The following is a 19811-nucleotide window of genomic DNA, read 5'->3' as shown; positions in this document are numbered from 1 at the left end:
GTTTGGCCGGCGCGCCCCACCCATTGACACGACATGATTATCAGCCGGCCGCGCCACCGCGCCATACAAATAAACTTTATTCGCTCCCTGCACATATGCACGGCCGTCTGATAGATAGTTCCGAGGCAATAACCCCTTTCATAAGCTCCCCCAGTCTGCTTGCATCTCGTAATTTTACGGGCGAGGGGCCATCATGATTGCGTCCGACTTCGCCAGATGGAGAACGATTGAATTCTACGAACGAACGATCTTTAAGCCATTATTTTGCTAAATTATTCGCGAACTGAGAGAAATTGTAATAACGATTGTAACAGATGCTTAATTGCACAGACCTAAAAGTATCGCGATTATCCATTAAATAAACGAAATAATAAGTAATTAAACTTTCGATCGAACCTCGTAAGCACATGAAAGCAATAAAAGTGAAGAAAGTTATTACTGAAAGTGAAATGAATATGATAGAAAAACTTGAAATCATTATGTATCTACTCTACAATATAACCGGCTCTACCGAGCTGCAATCATAGACCGCATTATTGTGTACTAGATGCCTCATAGATTACTTGAATGTAAAGGTGTTAAGTGCCAAGTAGATACTTGAAGTATGCAAACGTGATACAAAAAAGGTTTTAATCTTTTGACTTCAAATATAAAAACTCCACGGAGATAAATAAGACATACTGTGCTGTAAAAAACCTTCTCCAATAAGTATTTGTTTGAACCTCCTTTCAAGTAACGTAAAATGTGAAAAATAACGAAATAAAGTGTTATTAAATGTAATACAGAATCGAAATTGAGGCTATTGTTCACACCGTGTGAAATTCGTGCTCGGAAGTTTGAATTGGATGCCATTGCCGGCTCTATTTAACGGATAATGGAAATTGTGAAGTAATCATTTAATCTACGCAGAACTTTATAACCGTTTTTGATTCGAAATTATATTTCATAACAATTTGAAGCAAGAGAATTTATAAAATAGTTTTTTTCTTCACAGTTTGGTGAAGGATTTAAAAGTAGAGCTATATTAAGCAAATCATGAACGTATGGACGGGCTTCATCGCATGTACAGGATGTGTATGTTTATACTAATTGGTAGATCGTTGTTTGTCCGTTTAGAAACCGTCTAATCGTATGAATAGTAATTGATACCGCAATTTTAAAATAATGTACATTAATTAAAATTCGAAGTTAAGTAGCAGGATAGAAGTCAAAAAGCCGAAAAATGGTACTCTACCAAATTAGTTAACTACTAAGATTTTTTAATTCAGAAAAGTGTTCCCTTTAATTACTTAAGACATTGACTTAATTTTTCTATTATTGTTTCGTTTACATAACAAGTTGATTAATAAAATAATTAAACTTGACATAACACGCACTATTGGGTACGTGGTAAGCTTTCAAATACCTCACAAAGACCATTCTCATAACGTAGAGAATAAAAAATAAAACAATTTTATTCAACATAGTTAACAATTGACGGAACAATGCGATCTCATACATTTTAATAAAGTTAATACGAGCGTAGCAAATAGTAGAGCCGTCAAACAAATATCATTCACAAAAACTAATTATACAAAAGGACTATAATAGTACATGGGGAAATATCTACAGCTTTCTATAATGATTTATGTTTTATTGAACTAAGTTTGTGTAGAAATGCATTCATAGTTCACTGGCAGGGAAAGCCGAGTGTTTATAGATCATTAAAATGTATGGATAGAAAATTATCCGCGAGTCGCGAGTGTCGACGCTTTTGTCGGGATTCTGCAACTGCAATACTATTCGTTACATAAGGAATCGATCGATTGTGTAACGATGTACTCATTCAAACCAGGCGGGATAAATTGTAGAGTCGTTTTGAATCGTCAGAAAATAATTTTCCCATAGACATTATTTCTTTCTAACGCAGAGAATGATTAATCAATAATCTATTATTTTATCTTTTTCCTTAAAATGTTGATCATAGCCATATTTAGCATAGCCTTAAAGTATTTCTAGTCATCCGTCGTTTCAAAAAAAAACCAAGCGTTGAAAATATTAACGTATTATTGTTAAATGATTTACAGGCGTTAGACTTAATTAAACGTTATTAGTTTTATAATTCTACGTGTCTTAATAAGCTGGCTAATGTCTTTAATTGTTTATTTAATACTGTATAATGTTATTTGATAGACAGGTTGTTAGTAATTTATCGAGTTTGGTAATAGATGTAAGTATTTACTCTTGGATCTAAATATAGTTAATTCTTTATTTATATTTAGCTGTTACTTTTGATATATTCTGTAGTATAAGTACTAAACGACACATCTAATAATATGAAATTCTCGTGTCAAGCTGTACGAAATTGAACTCCTCCAAAACGGCTCGATCGACTCTCATGAAATTTTGTGTGCATATTGGGTAGGTCCGAGAATAAGAGACAACGTCAGTTTTTCAAACCCCTTTTTTCCCTATAGCTAGTTTGTATGGCAAAACAAAGCTTTCTGGGACAGCTACTAATTATACTAATTATATTTAATGATATAGATATCTATCAATTTCGCATAGGTACGGATACTGTGTATTATTCTCAGCGATTGCAGTTTCAATCAAAGTCGTTTCTTACTGCATTTGCGCGAATTTTCTTCGCAAACTTTTAATTGATCTTTTTGTCGCATTGCCGTAGTTTGCTCATGGGAAACTCTGTGAACGTAACAAATTCATTACTACCTACCTGGGTACTAGGTTCAGCGATTAATCTATACCTAATTTCCGCATACGGCATCTTTCATCAAGGAAAATAGTAATAATAGTTTTTTTTAAACTTAATAATATTTGATAAATTTTCCCTCGAAATTGGTTATAGGTACAGAAATAAGTGGTAAATACTACTGCATCACAGCCTAAATGTTCAGGTACAAAACTCCAGTTTAATGTTATTCATACCTCAGTGCTTAAAACTGTTTCAATAAGACTCTATCATGATTGAATTCGTTCGATTTGTTTTGGTTTTCAAGACTCTCACAATATTACTTGTAACATATTTTATTGTTTATTTAAATTATATTATTGTCCGTATACAAAACTGTACATCGCAGTTAGCTTTTATGTTATTTTCTCATGCAATGTTAAAGTTTTCGGTATTCCCCGTTACTCATTTATTAAAAGATTGGAAAGAGGGGAAACGTTGGAGGGTCCCATAATAATGGGATTGCGACGTTAACGAGAAATGTTTTGAACGCAGTGTTTATGTCAGTATGAATGTTTTTTTTTTATTACGAATGTTTTTGTCGTTTGCCTGATTTTTATATTAACTTAAGAGCCTCACAGACCATAAAACTCTAAATTAAAATAAGGAACCGAGATGGGAAGATAAAAAAACACATATATGTTGGTTCAATTTGAAGCATCTTTTTATAAAACGAAAATCGGCTGCGATTCCCATCAAATAATACCTTCTTCGGCTTAACATAAAACCTATTTAAGTAAACCTCTTTTAAACTTTAGCCAGCCTAATACCATAAACAAAGGAATAATTTAAAAATAGAGCAGCTTTTTACATTTATAAGTGGCCAGTACTACGGTAATGACAGCAAGGAGGATTTCTTGCGAAGTTTCCGCACTCGGTGCCGCTTGGGCAGCATACGGACGACCTCGCAAGGTTCAAGGCTGAACCCCACTCTATATAGAAGACAGTGACCTTAAAAATAAATGCAGTGTATGATATAACCTCATGGTGTTTCAGATAACACCTATTTTTAATTTTATACGGCTTGATGTTATTTTTCCAACTATACAATGTCAGGAACTAAATTAGATCAAATATTCAAAGTACCCTTTATTTACATTGTTATAATATGTGTGTATATGTAAAAATTGTATAAATGTATTTTATTAAACTAATAGCTTAATTGTGACGCCTATTTCAATACACGTTTAAATATAATATCACAACCAGAAAGCACAGGATTAATTTGATGACCAATTTGCGTCTGACGATAAATATCAGCATCTTAAAATTAAAAACAAACCAATGATTGGTCAAAATAAATTCAGATATACCTGGAACAATCAACGTCTGTACAGATAGGTTCAAAGTGCATGCTATAAGTAAAAACCACTAACATGAGACATGTCATCGTTTAATTTGGACAGTTGTCTCATACAATTTCTATTAAAGAATATTTATAGAATTACTACTATATACTTAACACTTTACTAAAACAGACTGAAAAAAATACTGTATTAACCTTATAAAAAACCTCCTTGAAGAGGAGCAAATCGCAATATCGGGACAAAAACTTTACTCATTATTTTGGTAGTCGCTGCAGACCGACTAAATTAATTCGCTACTTATTTACCACTCCAAGACATTTCCTGGATTCCAACAAGTGTCATCTCACGGTGTAATTACAGCCGTAATAACAATGGTTAGAAGATATCTCGCCTAGATCTGCAAATGTACACGTTCACACCGCGAGCCGATCTTTGCGCCCCAAAAACCAAATCAATTGCTCTCCTACGGTGACGTATGACTGACCTATATGTGTGACGTTGCCCCCTGCCCTGAGTAAATTTAGTTTTCTGCTACCTAAACAGTACAATTCTAAGTTTTACAAAACAACTGAATTGCTAACACAAATGGCGGGATTGTATAACGTTCACACGACTAGATGAATGCCCAATGATCGCAGACCTTTGATTATTTTAAGTATCGTGTTTCAAATGTGTTCTTTGAGGTGAACATAAATTTTAATTAAACCGGGATCACTTTAACTAGACTTACGTAGGTTTAGATTTATGTGAACTATTTATAGGCAATGCGATCTTATTTCAATGTTCTCGTTTTAAAGTTTTCGTTCGTGAAATTATACAGTGGCGAAAAGAAATTAAGGAAGCAAGCGAAGGACTCGAGATAAGCAAAAGAAGTTATACGAAAGTGACGGAAGGCAGCATACGTAATGAGGCAGATTAGCGCTGAAACGTGCGCACGCAACGATCAACTTTGATAACACAAAATTAATTAGAATAAACGGTGTCATGTTCTGTAATACGTAATTACTGTGTGTATGTCTCGTTGTGTGTAAGGTTCTCGTCATCTGCACACAATATGTTTGTATTTCGCACGCGTTCGTTCGCACCACTTTCCGTTTCACACTACTATGTTTTGTCGTACGTCGTACTGCAGACTGGGGTTAGATAATACCCGCCTGTGTTACACCTCCCGCTGCCCGATGTGCTTGATAAGTTTGATAGACGGCTGTGATAGCATCGACATGCTTTGGGAATGCGAGCCTGATGCAATGCTGCAATACCATGTAAGAATCATAATTGTAAGCACTGAGATTAACATCAAATTATGCTATGAATGCATTCATTAAAAATGGAAGTGTCTTTTGATGAGGCGGAAATTATGTTTTATTGCCTCTTTGTAGTACGATGTGGTTAAGTTTTTTGGTTAGTTAACTCTTGTAATATGTATGTGTAATGTTATTCTAGTCCAATTAACAGACGTTTAGAGGTAACCTAGCATCTTAAATGATTACTTGATAAGAATACGGAATTTAAACCTTTTATCGGCGGGAAGTTTCCCAAACATGCAAGTCACATGCTCAAAGACACCTAGACTCAGGACAAGCATTGCGCGGATTACACAAATGTTTATCCTACGCGGGGATCGATCCCGAAACACGACGCGCACCGACAGACGCACTCGTCTATCCATGCAGTAATGAATGCGCAGTAACTCAAAGTTTATGTGATAGTAGACATGTCGTGTTGTACATAGTCCAGTATCGCTTTAGTTACAATTCTCCACTTTGGCTTTGCGTGTAATCGCAGTCAGATATTTGTCTGTTCCCGACATCCTTGGCACAGATATGGGACCACCCACGCCGCCTCCCACTGCACGCAAGTCTGCACTAAACCATTGTTTAGTACTCGAATACTAATTAGATTTGCCTAACGTAACATTAAATAAATGAGGTAGGCTCTCCGAGAGATTGGGATCGAAATACTGCGTTACGCAAAATAATGTTAATCCGAATACTTAATTGAATTTTGTTCGCTTTTGGTTGGGGTGTGAATTGCATGGGGTCTACTTATGCGATTGTATTCCCCGAAGTTTTGAGCACCCCGCATATCTCAAAGCATATTACTTTGTGCAATAGGGGCTTACACGACTTATCGTCCATAACAACGAGCTTAAGACTACAATTGAGCGTGCGCAATATAGGCAATGGATGCTCCAATAAAAGCAAAAAGCAATCAAGATTTTGATACTACATCTTTTGTCGTCTTTATTCGTAATGGATTGAGATTCAACAACCAAATGTTTATTATAACGAGAAAAAACAGTGACATATTTTCGTGAACGATTACAGTTCATTATCTGGTTAAACATTGATTTGAACGGACGTTTCCTTCACTGCATATTTATCACGTATGCATCCTTTTTAGTAGTCTGTTGCGATTCGCTCAGATTTATCAGTAAGGTCAACTACTGAATATGATTCATTTAATTTTTAATTAGATGTTGAGTAAACAAAGACTAGTTTATAAATAGGCAGACAACTACATGGCCGAGTTATTTTTTTCACATAACTCCCCAAAAATGTTTGTCATGTTTCACAAATATTAAGTTGTTTTTGTTCTACCTAGACTTCTAAATACGTAAACTGATATTAATTTAAAAAGTATTGTTCGGATCTTCGCAAATATTGGAAAAGGAATTTTGAGAAAATAATTACTTCTGAACTATAAAAATTGAATCAATTTTTTCGAATTGTTTCCTTATTATAATAAATGATTATCTTGTCAGCTTGGAATATCTTAAATCATGTAAAATCTTCAAGTTCACCACATCCTATATGAATGAGTAACCAAATTTAACCAAAAATAGCGAGTGTTCAGTGTTATCAAACATGCGCGTGAGTTTGACGTGCGTGACAATCGATCATTCTCGAATGTTCAAACAAAAGATTGATGTTACACTATCTGTTGCTAATCTGCTGAATATACTTCAGGAATAAGTTGATCTTTTAGATTTTTGTAATAAATATGTTTGTAGACGAATACAAGGATAGTTGAGTGGTTACTACTACAAATGAGCCGCGGGTTCGATCCTTGCGTAAGAGAAGCATTTGTGTGATCCAAGAATCTACGTTATCTGCAAACCCCCACTACAGGATTATATTGCTTAGTGTGAGATTTGTTGTAAAAAAAGGAAAAATAAATAAAGTAGCAAGTAGAAATATTTTTGATTCTTATTGTTTTTGTTTAAGAATAAGTAATTGATTATTTCACTGTGACGTATTTACTGTTAGTCGATATTCACTTAACAAATTGCTTGTTTTCAGACTGTGTGAAACTTAAAGAAAATTAATCTTGGCCTATACAAAAAGTCCTGGAAATTCAGAACGTTCTGGACAATGTATAAGACATTTATCTAACAAAATTCACGATTATAACAACATTAACACAGGACTAGTAGATATTATGCAAAATTCAATGGCACGCAGTTTCACCGTCGCATTGTCTACTGCATTACGAGACACGACACGGCGCAACCATTTTATAAAACAAACACAGCCTTATTGCCATGGGATAAGGTTGAAATTGCGAAGGTTTCTAACGGGTAGAAGTTGAATGGTATATTCGCCTACGTCGGGTGCCTTGTACGCCGTCCCTTGAGACTAGAGTCCACATAATCAGAGTCTGTACTTGTTGGCTTTATTCTCGACATTGTAAGAGTAAGATCTTTTGATGGAAGAGTGCTTTGAATTTGAGAGGAATTTAAATATAACAGATTTTGGCAAGAGTGGTAAGTACCTTCTTGAGTGTTTTAGGAGCAGCGACGTAGCACCTATTGTCAACTTTTGAAATGAAAGTTTCGATTGCATTTTCATTTTCTCGTTATTGCATTTTGGGAAGTATCTCTCTTAAAGCTATTTTAGGTGAGTGTTTGTATACAACAGACTGAATATTGTTAAACTTAAATACAGTCATGTTATCTTGTAGTTAGGTTCTTCGATATTCTTAACTTTATTTTTACCCTTTTCGAAGTGTCATTGTATCTTTACTATTGTCTGAACTTTACCCTTGTGCTTATTTACAATACAAGTTGTTGCTTATCAAAGTGCTGTAGATCAAATAGTAATGTTTGCCATTTCGTGTACTTTGGATATCATAGGTTATCACACTGCGAAAGATAACTTGAGCTATGATTACTACACTAGGCGAAGATAAGTTTAGTTACTTTGTGTATTTTGATTTAGAGAAATCCTTTATTATGTCTTGGTTTTGTTGTTTTTAAGGTTACTTCAGGAATGTTAATAGCTTGCAAAGTCTCTTACGTCAAAGGGATATCTCATGTCAAAAAAGTGTCTTCTCTCTTTTTGATTGAAGCGAGCATGGGAAATAAAGAGATGCAAGCCCGTCGGTGCCTATTAGGCCAGCCGAATTGTCCGAAAGGTTTAGCGCAGCCCCGGTACACAAAGGGCTTTTAGTCAGTAAAAATCTGATATTCCCGTCCGCTCAACCCGAATGGATAGTATTCATTTGATGATTTCTTATTCGGCAAATATCATATATCGACCGACCAAACTAAGTCTTTGTAAAATATGGAGCTGAATGATGTGATGTCAAAATTTCTGAGAAGTCGGATAAGTCAAAAAGCCTACTACTGTGCATGATGAACAATATTTTTTTTTGTGTAAAATCATTAAATTGAGCTTAAGCGCAAAGCTGTTGCAACCATAGAAATCTAAATAACAAGGTAATAGAAGTGCCAACGCCGCGTGACCTTGTCGCCACACTGGTGTCTTGGACGACACCAGCGCGCGAACTTACGCTCAGTCGCTCGCGGATCGTCGTCACAGCAAGAACCACTAAAAATGGTGTTTTGCGGCGTTTCTCAGGCTGGAAATTCATCTGCATCGTGTAATAACATAAATAAATAGATAACATTTTATCGGTAAGTAAATTATTGCAGTAATATTGATGTTATTGCAAAATTAAATTTCAAAACATAACCTTCATTATAAACCATATTTATATCGCACCATCCTGCAACAATTGCATTCTTTACTAATCATTGCCTCTGCAGTAAGAGACTTACAGAAATGCACCGTTGTAAAAAGAGAAATGTATAACGAAAAATAATATTTATCAATGCGATCGTATTTGTAGTGGTACGGCCGCACAAAACTGTCGGAAATAGTGATGTGGTTAAGTGCGGACAAATTATCCAAAATGAACATTGTATACGAAAAGTAACAATTTTAATAGTCGTTCGTTTTTGTGAACATATTATTGAATATATTTTTATTTCAGAATCCCGCAGGATGCAAATAAATACAAAAGACAAGTGGATGACTACCACGGGTAAACGAAATTGGTACCCTACAACTTAGGCCGAATATACATACACTATGAAATTAGTTGCATGCTTGATAACTTGCCGTCCGCCGCCGCCCGCGCCCCTCTTCATTTTTACGGCTCGGACCGCGCTCGCAACTGAATGTTTCAAAAAGTACGCCATGCGCTATAGCATAGCATTGAATAAAAATTGCAATTTAAATTTATCCAAATCTCATAAATACCTATATTTTTATTATGAACGTTTACTAGTCATTCGATACATGAACTGGGCTGCTTTTGTAAGACGACTAAAAAGTCACCTTATAAACCAAACTAGAGATGCGCCGAATAGTGGTTTCACCGAATAACCGAATGCCGAATACTATTCGGTTTAAGGTTTACCGAACCGAATATTCGGCCGAACTATTCGGTTCAATTTTTTTTGCGTCGTCGCGTAAACAGGTTTCAACATGTCCTTACTTGCTGCCCGCAAGATTAAACATTAAAAAAAATGTTATTTTTAAGTGCTAACTGTTTAGTTTCAGAAATAAATATTAACAGCTTTTCGCCCGCGTCGAGGTCGGTTATATTGCGTTTCCAAGAGAACTCTTCAAAAGTCCGGGATAAAAACTATTCTATGTTCTTTCTCAAGGCCAACTCTATCTCTGTACCAAATTTCATTAAAATCAGTTCAGTGGTTTAGACGTGAAAGGGTAACAGACGGACAGACAGAGTTACTTTCGCAATTATAATATTAGTAGGGATTATTATCTTGGCCTAGGGTTGAAATATTTTTTAAAAATAAATATTAACTAGAAAGTTGTAAGTAAAATGTGGTTGTTTAAGAAATAAATATGTTGATTTTTGGTTTAAAGTTTCATAGTATTCCGTAGACTTATAACAGAATAAGTTATATCTTTTAGTTCTACATCGGGTAATGTGGCGGAGAAAAAAAGAACCGAATATATTCGGCACCAAACCGAATAATTCGGCCGAATACGAATAGTGAAAAAATTGCCGAATACGCCGAATACCGAATACCGAATAGTTATTCGGCGCATCTCTAAACCAAACCTACCTAGGTACCAAGTATTTCCTAATAATATTTTTTTTTGTCAACCGACAATTAGCGAATTTTTTTTTGTAAGTAGTTACATATTATAATGTAATCCATAGAAGAATACAACAAAAAACATTATCACTCATAATTTCGTCTTTCATTATATTTCGGATCCGTAGTCAATCCCTAGTGTAGTTTACGTAATCACTACAACTAATGCAAAAAAATGCAATGACTGTGTGAGTTAGTGAATCCATACAACGACAAAGTCAACCTTATTGCATTAGACGTACGGCCTAGTGTTGTTTGCTTGGTCTTCTCGATGTTAATGTTTGCTTGATTGCGTAGTTATTAGCTGTAAATGTGTTGAAGCCCCGCCCACCGGCGACATGCGTTTCGATAGATCGCCGCGGTGTATGCCATTTCTATTACCTTGTTATTTAGATTTCTATGGTTGCAACTAAACTTACGTAACGACAAAAGTTGTGTCATTCACGATTTCCTGCAACGAACGATTTGTTTACATTGCCTTAGCTTCCATATCGGGACGCAAAAGCTCATATCTGTTTAGTATTTACACAGGATTCTAATTTTAAATAAATCATATATCGCTGGCCGGGCACGCATCTGACCGGAAGTGGCGTACGCGCAGCTGAGAGACCGTTTCCGTCGTCCATTACTGCCGCACTAGGTAAGACTATTAAATGAAGCGGCACGGGCATTGTTTGGACCCCCTTCCTTTGGTAATATACAATGAGGTTTTAATGAGGTCATTGAACAGAGATTATGGGTACCTACTACACACTAATATTGTCACATTTGAGAAGATAGGTATCGATTTGCTTAAATAAATTGTTTTGTCTTTTGTTTGGTTTTTGCTTCGATTATTTTGTGTACAAGGAATGTAGATTAAAGCAATATCTACTTATCTAGTTTTATGAAGTACATACATCCTGGATCCTTGGCATAGATGTTTAAAGATTAAAATAGATAACCCTGACTTAAATTATTATTTTGCTATTTTTAAACATGTTCTATTCATTCAAGACTTTTACGAGTAACTTTGAAGATATAAACAATTTCTAAAATCGAACTTTATTTTTTAATGGTTGGAAGATTTATTATCGACTTCTATCGTGAAAAGATCGTGTAAAGTGTTGTCAGCGCTAAAATTTGCAAGTGAGCAAAATATATTTTGGAAGTTGGCAATGATCCAGAGTGACCTTGCTTTGATGAATACCAAAGTTTAAATTAGATTTTATAAATACCAATTTTAGTTTTATTTTTGTTTGTTTTTATGATGATTCATTTCAGCCTGAAAATCAGTCTAACTGTATTGTGGTGATCAAGTAACTTGTTTCGGAAGGTCAGATAGGCAGTCGCTTCGTGTAGAAACAGCAGAAGACGATAACATAGTTGGGAAAAGGCTAGGTTGAAGATTATGATGATTCATTGATAAGATCTAGTTACGCGTAATACTCATAGAGGAGGATACAGTAGGACAGAAATAATACAGGACAGTAAAATAATAATTCTATGTATTAACATGAATTTAATGATTCTCTTTGTGTTATTACACATGCCGAATGAATCATTGATTTGACGTGGTTTAGACGTTTGTTTGACGTAGGAAAACAGTTAATAGATTAGCAAAAACCATAATTTTACCGGTAACTAAACCCTGTACTGGGAAAAATCATACTCACACGGAGGTACGCACTTAGTGATTGATTGGAGATGAGCTGGTTTAATATTTTTATCCGTAACAACAGAACATTGACTACGATAGCGCAAGAGTTTTAAATGAGAATTTGGAGATGATTTTTAGAGTCCAAAAACAGCAAAATGCCAAAAATTGTAAAATAAGAACTAAAAATATTTAAACTATTTGAAGGCCTTTGCTACTGGTATTTTATAAGTTTAATAATTTGAATAACGTTAAAACTATTAACTTCATATTAATCATATTAATCTTCATATTATTAATAATAAGAAATTTAAGGGGTCCAAAACTAGCCGGGCAGCCCAGATAAATATACGTGATAGATATGTATCCCATCCAAAAAAGCTTAACACATTCACTATGTAAGTACATGGCTACTTTAAATTTTATAGCCTAATTGCTAATCTGTGTACAACAGGTTGACGCGTATTTCTAAAGGAAGTTGACGTAATACGATGACAATAACAGATAAACACCTAACTTCACATTACAATTTACAGTTTTCTCAGAAAAAAGTCTTCGTAACGAAGAATAATGTTAAGCATGAATGGACGCACGTGATTCATACGATTGTTTGTAATCGGCGTAGTAAACTAAGATGTTTGTCCTTTGTGTAGCTCACTTGTTAGTCGGTACTATACGACATGTTTTGGCGAAGGCCGGTCATTCTGAATACCGTTGCTTTGCGTAAGTAGAAACAAACAAAGTTTCACCTATCTGTAGGATCGAAAAACAAATATAGATCTCAATGTATTATATATATATATGCTGCTTTCTGCAACGAATTGAAAATTTTGACCTAGTACCTACCTTTTTGAAAATAATCAAATTGGTGAGTGTCCTTCGTTGGGCAATATTAAAGAATTGATAATAGAAAAAAGCTTATTTTAGCGCTTTCACAGCTTTAAAGAACTTTTTACCGAGACTTTACCAGCCTCCAGCCAGAGCAAAGAGAAAAGCTAACTGAGGGCACCCTCGCTCGATGGGGTTCGGACCTCGACTTGCTGCTTACCTACATTGATAATTAACTTAGTAAAGCAAAGCAGCAAAAGCGGGATCTGAGTTTCATTATTTATGGGGATTATTTTTATTACTAGTTGCGCCTGTTCCGTGTTCGGACCAGCTTGGACTAAGGATCCGTCACAAGGAACATTTAAACGTTAAACACATAATAACTATCTTATGTGTTCATCCTGGTTTTAAACTATCTGTAGATACTAAGTTTCGTTTAAATCCCTTCAGTGATTTTTGCGTGAAATATACAAACTTTCGCGTTGATAATATTAGTAGGAATTTGTAGGACACACGTCTCTAGTATTATAATTGTTGAAACGAAGTTAATTAGTGGCTTTGAAGGTTTATTTGCTAAGGTAAATAAATTGTTTTTGAAACCAATAAATATAATTATGACAGTTATCCGATACTATAAATAGCTTTCCTCAAATATATCCTGATCAATAAAATTGGAGACAAAAACAGCAAAGTTTCCTTGTCTGACATCTGCATTGACCTTTATTAAAGTTTGTACTGCTCTATAGCGTAGCTTAGTAGCTAAATGGCGAAACTTTTTTAACACCTTCCAAATAAAAGTCTAAGTCTAGTTTTAAGCTTAGATTGTGCGCTACCTACTTGTTATCGAGCTGTATAAGTATCTACACAGCGGATTTAAAAAATAGATAATTAATAACGGAAGTCTAAAAACATAACTTCTTGGTATCCATACACAATTATAGATACTCTATCACTGACCTTATAATTGAGACCTTGGACGTCTTCTTCTAGTGACACATCGGAGTACATGTCGTCCGCTGGCTCCCCGCCCGAGCCGCAACCCGAGGAGTTAAACGACGACGACCGGTATAATTGGCTGAAACAATACCACTCATCATATTACTCTCATTTTATTAGGCTAGCATCCATTAGTCAAATTATTGTCTATTAAATTAATAGGGCCACCTGTGATCTGCTTTAAGTAGCGACATCTAATGAGCTTGTGAGGAAACTACAACGCCATCTGTGGTTACGTTTTGAACTATTTATATGGGTTCTCTTGGTAAAAACTTAGTAGTACAACATGTGTTCCATAGATGGCGCTCCCAGTGATTTGCACTGTAATGAGTGTAGGTGGCAGCAGTAGCGGTGTTCAATCAACATTAGTTTTAATTATAAATATTTTTAACGCAATACAATAGGTCTTTTAGCTTACCTAGCTAAGACATTGGAGCCGATTTGTCGCTTCCCAGAGCTGAAACAAAAAATAATGTATTAATTTTGTGAGTAAAAAAAACGACAGTAAGTAGGTACTAATGATGTTTTTGTGGAGGCTCTTACGAGCAACATAATTTGTGGTTGTGTTTGGTTCCAAATGCATAGCATTATATTTCAAGGTAAATAATAATTTAATACCTAGCAGATTACGTCATTCTTCTAACGCATAATTTTTTTTTTCGATTATTATTATATGTACTTCTACTTAGAATTGTAGCTTCCATGGAGGGACTAACACCAAAAGTTAACTTGCTTCAAGAAAAATTTTGCATAAGTTTTTATCACATATTAAAATTATATTTTCCTAAGAATAAGAGAATGTCAGGCGGCCATTTGTGAAAACATTTCACTTCAAAACAGTAAACTGATTAGCAGATATCGATACAGCAAACGGATATCCTATGACTTTAATTAACGGTTTGCAGTCTTTGTATGGTTGGTGTTCTACTGGCCAAATAACGACGTCCGAAGCTTAAATAATAATATTTCGTACCTTTTTACGATTAATTCTATGAAGAAACAACAATTTCTGACGGTTTTGAAAAATAAAACTTTGATGTGACATTAAAAGTTTTATACAGAGATTATTGCATGCTTTTTCTGCTATTTAGATTAAAAATGTTTCAACTTATCACTGAGTAAGGTATAGCCAGCCAGTATAAAAGAACGGTTAAAATAATGTTTCATTTGATTTGTGACCAAAAGTGACTCACTATAAACACAATAGCAACTTATCAGAACGTTACACCCTGTATAATTAACGTACAAGTAAGTACTAAGTACATAGGTACAGTCACGTAGTACGCAAGTATCATCGCGGTAAAAGTATATAGGGCTATAATGCAGCACGAATGTTGCATACTAATAGGCAAGGGAATGGTGTAAGCAATAACTTGCTTCATTAAATTGGTCGGATGCACGTCCTGTATCTTCTTACAGTGTAAGGAGATAAGGTTTTAAATGAATGTTTATTGATTCCTGTTTTCTTGGTGGCTAGAATGTTTTCTTTGGTGTATAGTTTTAAGGTCAAAGGCATTGGAGGCTTTTGATTTAGCTACATATTTTCGAAAAAGAATGTTTTCCTTCCATAGAGATTAGATAATGTCTGTTTTAATTTTGTATAACGTTGCTTATATCTCTACGCATATGGTTACAAACAACGCATATATTTTTACGAGAATGTTAGCGACAACCGATTTCTAGTTCTTTATTGGATAAATACCTCATTGATGACTATCTAGATTACTTTAACGAACAGAATAGATAATCGCATGTGGTTTAACAGCTTCAGTGCTCCTACACGTAAAATGGCGGGAGTTTTATAAATAAATAGACGTTTGTGGGCTGCTTCGACCATGGTCTTTTCAATAAGGTATCAGAACAAAAACCATGATTGTTAAAATAATAAATCATTTGTTACTTTCAGTTGAAATCCAAGGTTCTGCCCACGTGGTGATACAAAACGCTCTGTTCTTCATTTAAAATCTTCAAATTACAATTTACAACAAACTTATTGGAAACTTGAAGTATTGGCTAGATCGATAGCTATGGAAACTTGTTAAAAATTGACTCGTTAGGCTGTGTTTCCACGAGAGATGTGCGATGGAAATGTGTCGTGCGAGGGTGTCCGCTGAGCTGTTTCCACCAAAGCTTTGATGTCAGATTCGAAGTAAATGAAGCGATTCTATAAGTTCTTTAAAAACTCATCCCTCGCTACGCATTTTCGCGCATCTCTGGTGGAAATGCAGCCTTAGATAATAATAGCTATACTATACTATCTAACAACAGAATGTAGTTTTAATATCGTGAAGCGGGGGTTAAAAATCTGGGTTGACAATCGCTTATTGAAATTCCCGTCACCTAGAATTTAAAAAACCATGGTTATCATGCAAGACAGAAAGGTACTTGACACTAATTAGAATTACAACCATAAGGATGTTAATTGAATCCAAAGCTCGGTTATTTGTTTGCTGAGCATGAATCAGTCATTACACCGGCATCATCAATTTACACGTGCTTTTTATTCTTAACACAGAGTCTTTAATAGGGTATTGACAAAAAAACTGTTTAGTTCGTCAGACAGATTTCCAAATATATTGGTTATGTGTATTTTCTATTATCTCGTAAACAAAATGAAGGGGATACAGTGATTTAAAATCTCGTGTGACGTCAGTTACCAGTACAATTTTTACTAGCAAGTGACGTTACTATCCCCACTACCACACTTTTAATCATCTTATGTGCTTTGAATTTTAGATACTTTTTAATGATATGATAAAATGGAAAATACGTATAATTTTTTTTGGGACTGTCTGAAGGAAAAAACAGTTTTTTTTTGTTAAATATCCTATTGTTGTCACGAAAGACTCACTGACTAAATATTAAAACCTATTGCACGGCAAACCTAAAACATGCAAATAGTTCAACGAATATCTGAGTTAATTAAGGTAATTGGACGCATGTCCGGTATTAACTGTATACAGGTGTTTTGTGCGTTAGAAAGAAGGAAATATTTTAAAATGTATGTGGGTAACGACTGGCTCGTCAAGCAATTACTTCATATTCACTTACGCGGTGTACGCGGGAATTACGTGAGCCAGCATTGTGAGATTATCAGTTGATTACGTTGGTTATAAATGACTAATGCCTAATTGTATGATACGTTTTAACGATAGACGACTGTCTGGTAGGCAAAGCACGACGGAAAGGAACGTATAGTGAAGTATGAAACAAATACCTACACTGATAATTTTAAGAACGATTTTTTGACAGGTCGTGGAATTGAACTAATAGTGATGTGATTTGAAACATGTTGCTTATTCGATAAACGAATTTTAAATAAAACACGACAGAGGGCAGAGAATAGATGATATAATGTCAACTGTTTTTTTTAAATCTAGATTGTATTCAAGCTTTTCTTTAAGAACAACAACGCTTTTTTAACCCTAGAAAGATAATCATATTGTGACGTACGTTAAAGATAATCATGCGTAAAATTGACGCATGTGTTTTATCGGTCTGTATATCGAGGTTTATTTATTAATTTGAATAGATATTAAGTTTTATTATATTTACACTTACATACTAATAATAAATTCAACAAACTATTTATTTATGTTTATTTATTTATTAAAAAAAAACAAAAACTCAAAATTTCTTCTATAAAGTAACAAAACTTTTAAACATTCTCTCTTTTACAAAAATAAACTTATTTTGTACTTTAAAAACAGTCATGTTGTATTATAAAATAAGTAATTAGCTTAACTTATACATAATAGAAACAAATTATACTTATTAGTCAGTCAGAAACAACTTTGGCACATATCAATATTATGCTCTCGACAAATAACTTTTTTGCATTTTTTGCACGATGCATTTGCCTTTCGCCTTATTTTAGAGGGGCAGTAAGTACAGTAAGTACGTTTTTTCGTTACTGGCTCTTCAGTACTGTCATCTGATGTACCAGGCACTTCATTTGGCAAAATATTAGAGATATTATCGCGCAAATATCTCTTCAAAGTAGGAGCTTCTAAACGCTTACGCATAAACGATGACGTCAGGCTCATGTAAAGGTTTCTCATAAATTTTTTGCGACTTTGAACCTTTTCTCCCTTGCTACTGACATTATGGCTGTATATAATAAAAGAATTTATGCAGGCAATGTTTATCATTCCGTACAATAATGCCATAGGCCACCTATTCGTCTTCCTACTGCAGGTCATCACAGAACACATTTGGTCTAGCGTGTCCACTCCGCCTTTAGTTTGATTATAATACATAACCATTTGCGGTTTACCGGTACTTTCGTTGATAGAAGCATCCTCATCACAAGATGATAATAAGTATACCATCTTAGCTGGCTTCGGTTTATATGAGACGAGAGTAAGGGGTCCGTCAAAACAAAACATCGATGTTCCCACTGGCCTGGAGCGACTGTTTTTCAGTACTTCCGGTATCTCGCGTTTGTTTGATCGCACGGTTCCCACAATGGTTAACTTATACGGTTCTTGTAGTAAGTTTTTTGCCAAAGGGATTGAGGTGAACCAATTGTCACACGTAATATTACGACAACTACCGTGCACAGGCTTTGATAACTCCTTCACGTAGTATTCACCGAGTGGTACTCCGTTGGTCTGTGTTCCTCTTCCCAAATAAGGCATTCCATTTATCATATACTTTGTACCACTGTCACACATCATGAGGATTTTTATTCCATACTTACTTGGCTTGTTTGGGATATACATCCTAAACGGACACCGTCCTCTAAAACCAAGTAACTGTTCATCTATGGTCAAATGAGCCCCTGGAGTGTAATTTTGTATGCACTGATGGATAAAGAGATCCCATATTTTTCTAACAGGAGTAAATACATCGTTTTCTCGAAGTGTGGGCCGTATACTTTTGTCATCCATTCTAAGACATCGTATCAAAAAATCAAAACGATCACGACTCATTACAGAGACGTACACCATTGACAAAGATCGATCAAAGAGGTCATCTGTGGACATGTGGTTATCTTTTCTCACTGCTGTCATTACCAGAATACCAAAGAAAGCATAGATTTCATCTTCATTCGTGTCACGAAATGTAGCACCTGTCATAGATTCCCGACGTTTCAATGATATCTCAGCATTTGTCCATTTTACAATTTCCGAAATTATCTCATCAGTAAAAAATAGTTTGAAGCATAAAAGTGGGTCATATATATTGCGGCACATACGCGTCGGACCTCTTTGAGATCTGACAATGTTCAGTGCAGAGACTCGGCTACGCCTCGTGGACTTTGAAGTTGACCAACAATGTTTATTCTTACCTCTAATAGTCCTCTGTGGCAAGGTCAAGATTTTGTTAGAAGCCAATGAAGAACCTGGTTGTTCAATAACATTTTGTTCGTCTAATATTTCACTACCGCTTGACGTTGGCTGCACTTCATGTACCTCATCTATAAACGCTTCTTCTGTATCGCTCTGGACGTCATCTTCACTTACGTGATCTGATATTTCACTGTCAGAATCCTCACCAACAAGCTCGTCATCGCTTTGCAGAAGAGCAGAGAGGATATGCTCATCGTCTAAAGAACTACCCATTTTATTATATATTAGTTCACGATATCTATAACAAGAAAATATATATATAATAAGTTATCACGTAAGTAGAACATGAAATAACAATATAATTATCGTATGAGTTAAATCTTAAAAGTCACGTAAAAGATAATCATGCGTCATTTTGACTCACGCGGTCGTTATAGTTCAAAATCAGTGACACTTACCGCATTGACAAGCACGCCTCACGGGAGCTCCAAGCGGCGACTGAGATGTCCTAAACGCACAGCGACGGATTCGCGCTATTTAGAAAGAGAGAGCAATATTTCAAGAATGCATGCGTCAATTTTACGCAGACTATCTTTCTAGGGTTAAT

The 19811-nt window shown here is 35.1% G+C and overlaps 1 protein-coding gene across 9 annotated transcripts in view; it reads right to left on the bottom strand.

Annotated features, from left to right (window-relative positions):
* LOC113501046 (rab11 family-interacting protein 4) overlaps positions 1 to 19811 on the bottom strand; it is a 94690-nt gene that overhangs the window by 17529 nt on the left and 57350 nt on the right. For all 9 annotated transcript variants that reach the window (XM_026882031.1, XM_026882030.1, XM_026882029.1 and 6 more), the window contains 2 exons: positions 14329 to 14367; positions 13872 to 13989 (listed from right to left, as the gene is read on the bottom strand). In XM_026882031.1, the coding sequence (XP_026737832.1) occupies positions 13872 to 13989; positions 14329 to 14367 (157 nt within the window). The remainder of the gene's footprint in view (positions 1 to 13871; positions 13990 to 14328; positions 14368 to 19811) is intronic.

This window comes from Trichoplusia ni, chromosome 15 (assembly GCF_003590095.1).
Source record: "Trichoplusia ni isolate ovarian cell line Hi5 chromosome 15, tn1, whole genome shotgun sequence".
Classification (NCBI taxonomy): domain Eukaryota; kingdom Metazoa; phylum Arthropoda; class Insecta; order Lepidoptera; family Noctuidae; genus Trichoplusia; species Trichoplusia ni.
This window is presented reverse-complemented; position numbering and strand designations above follow the sequence as displayed.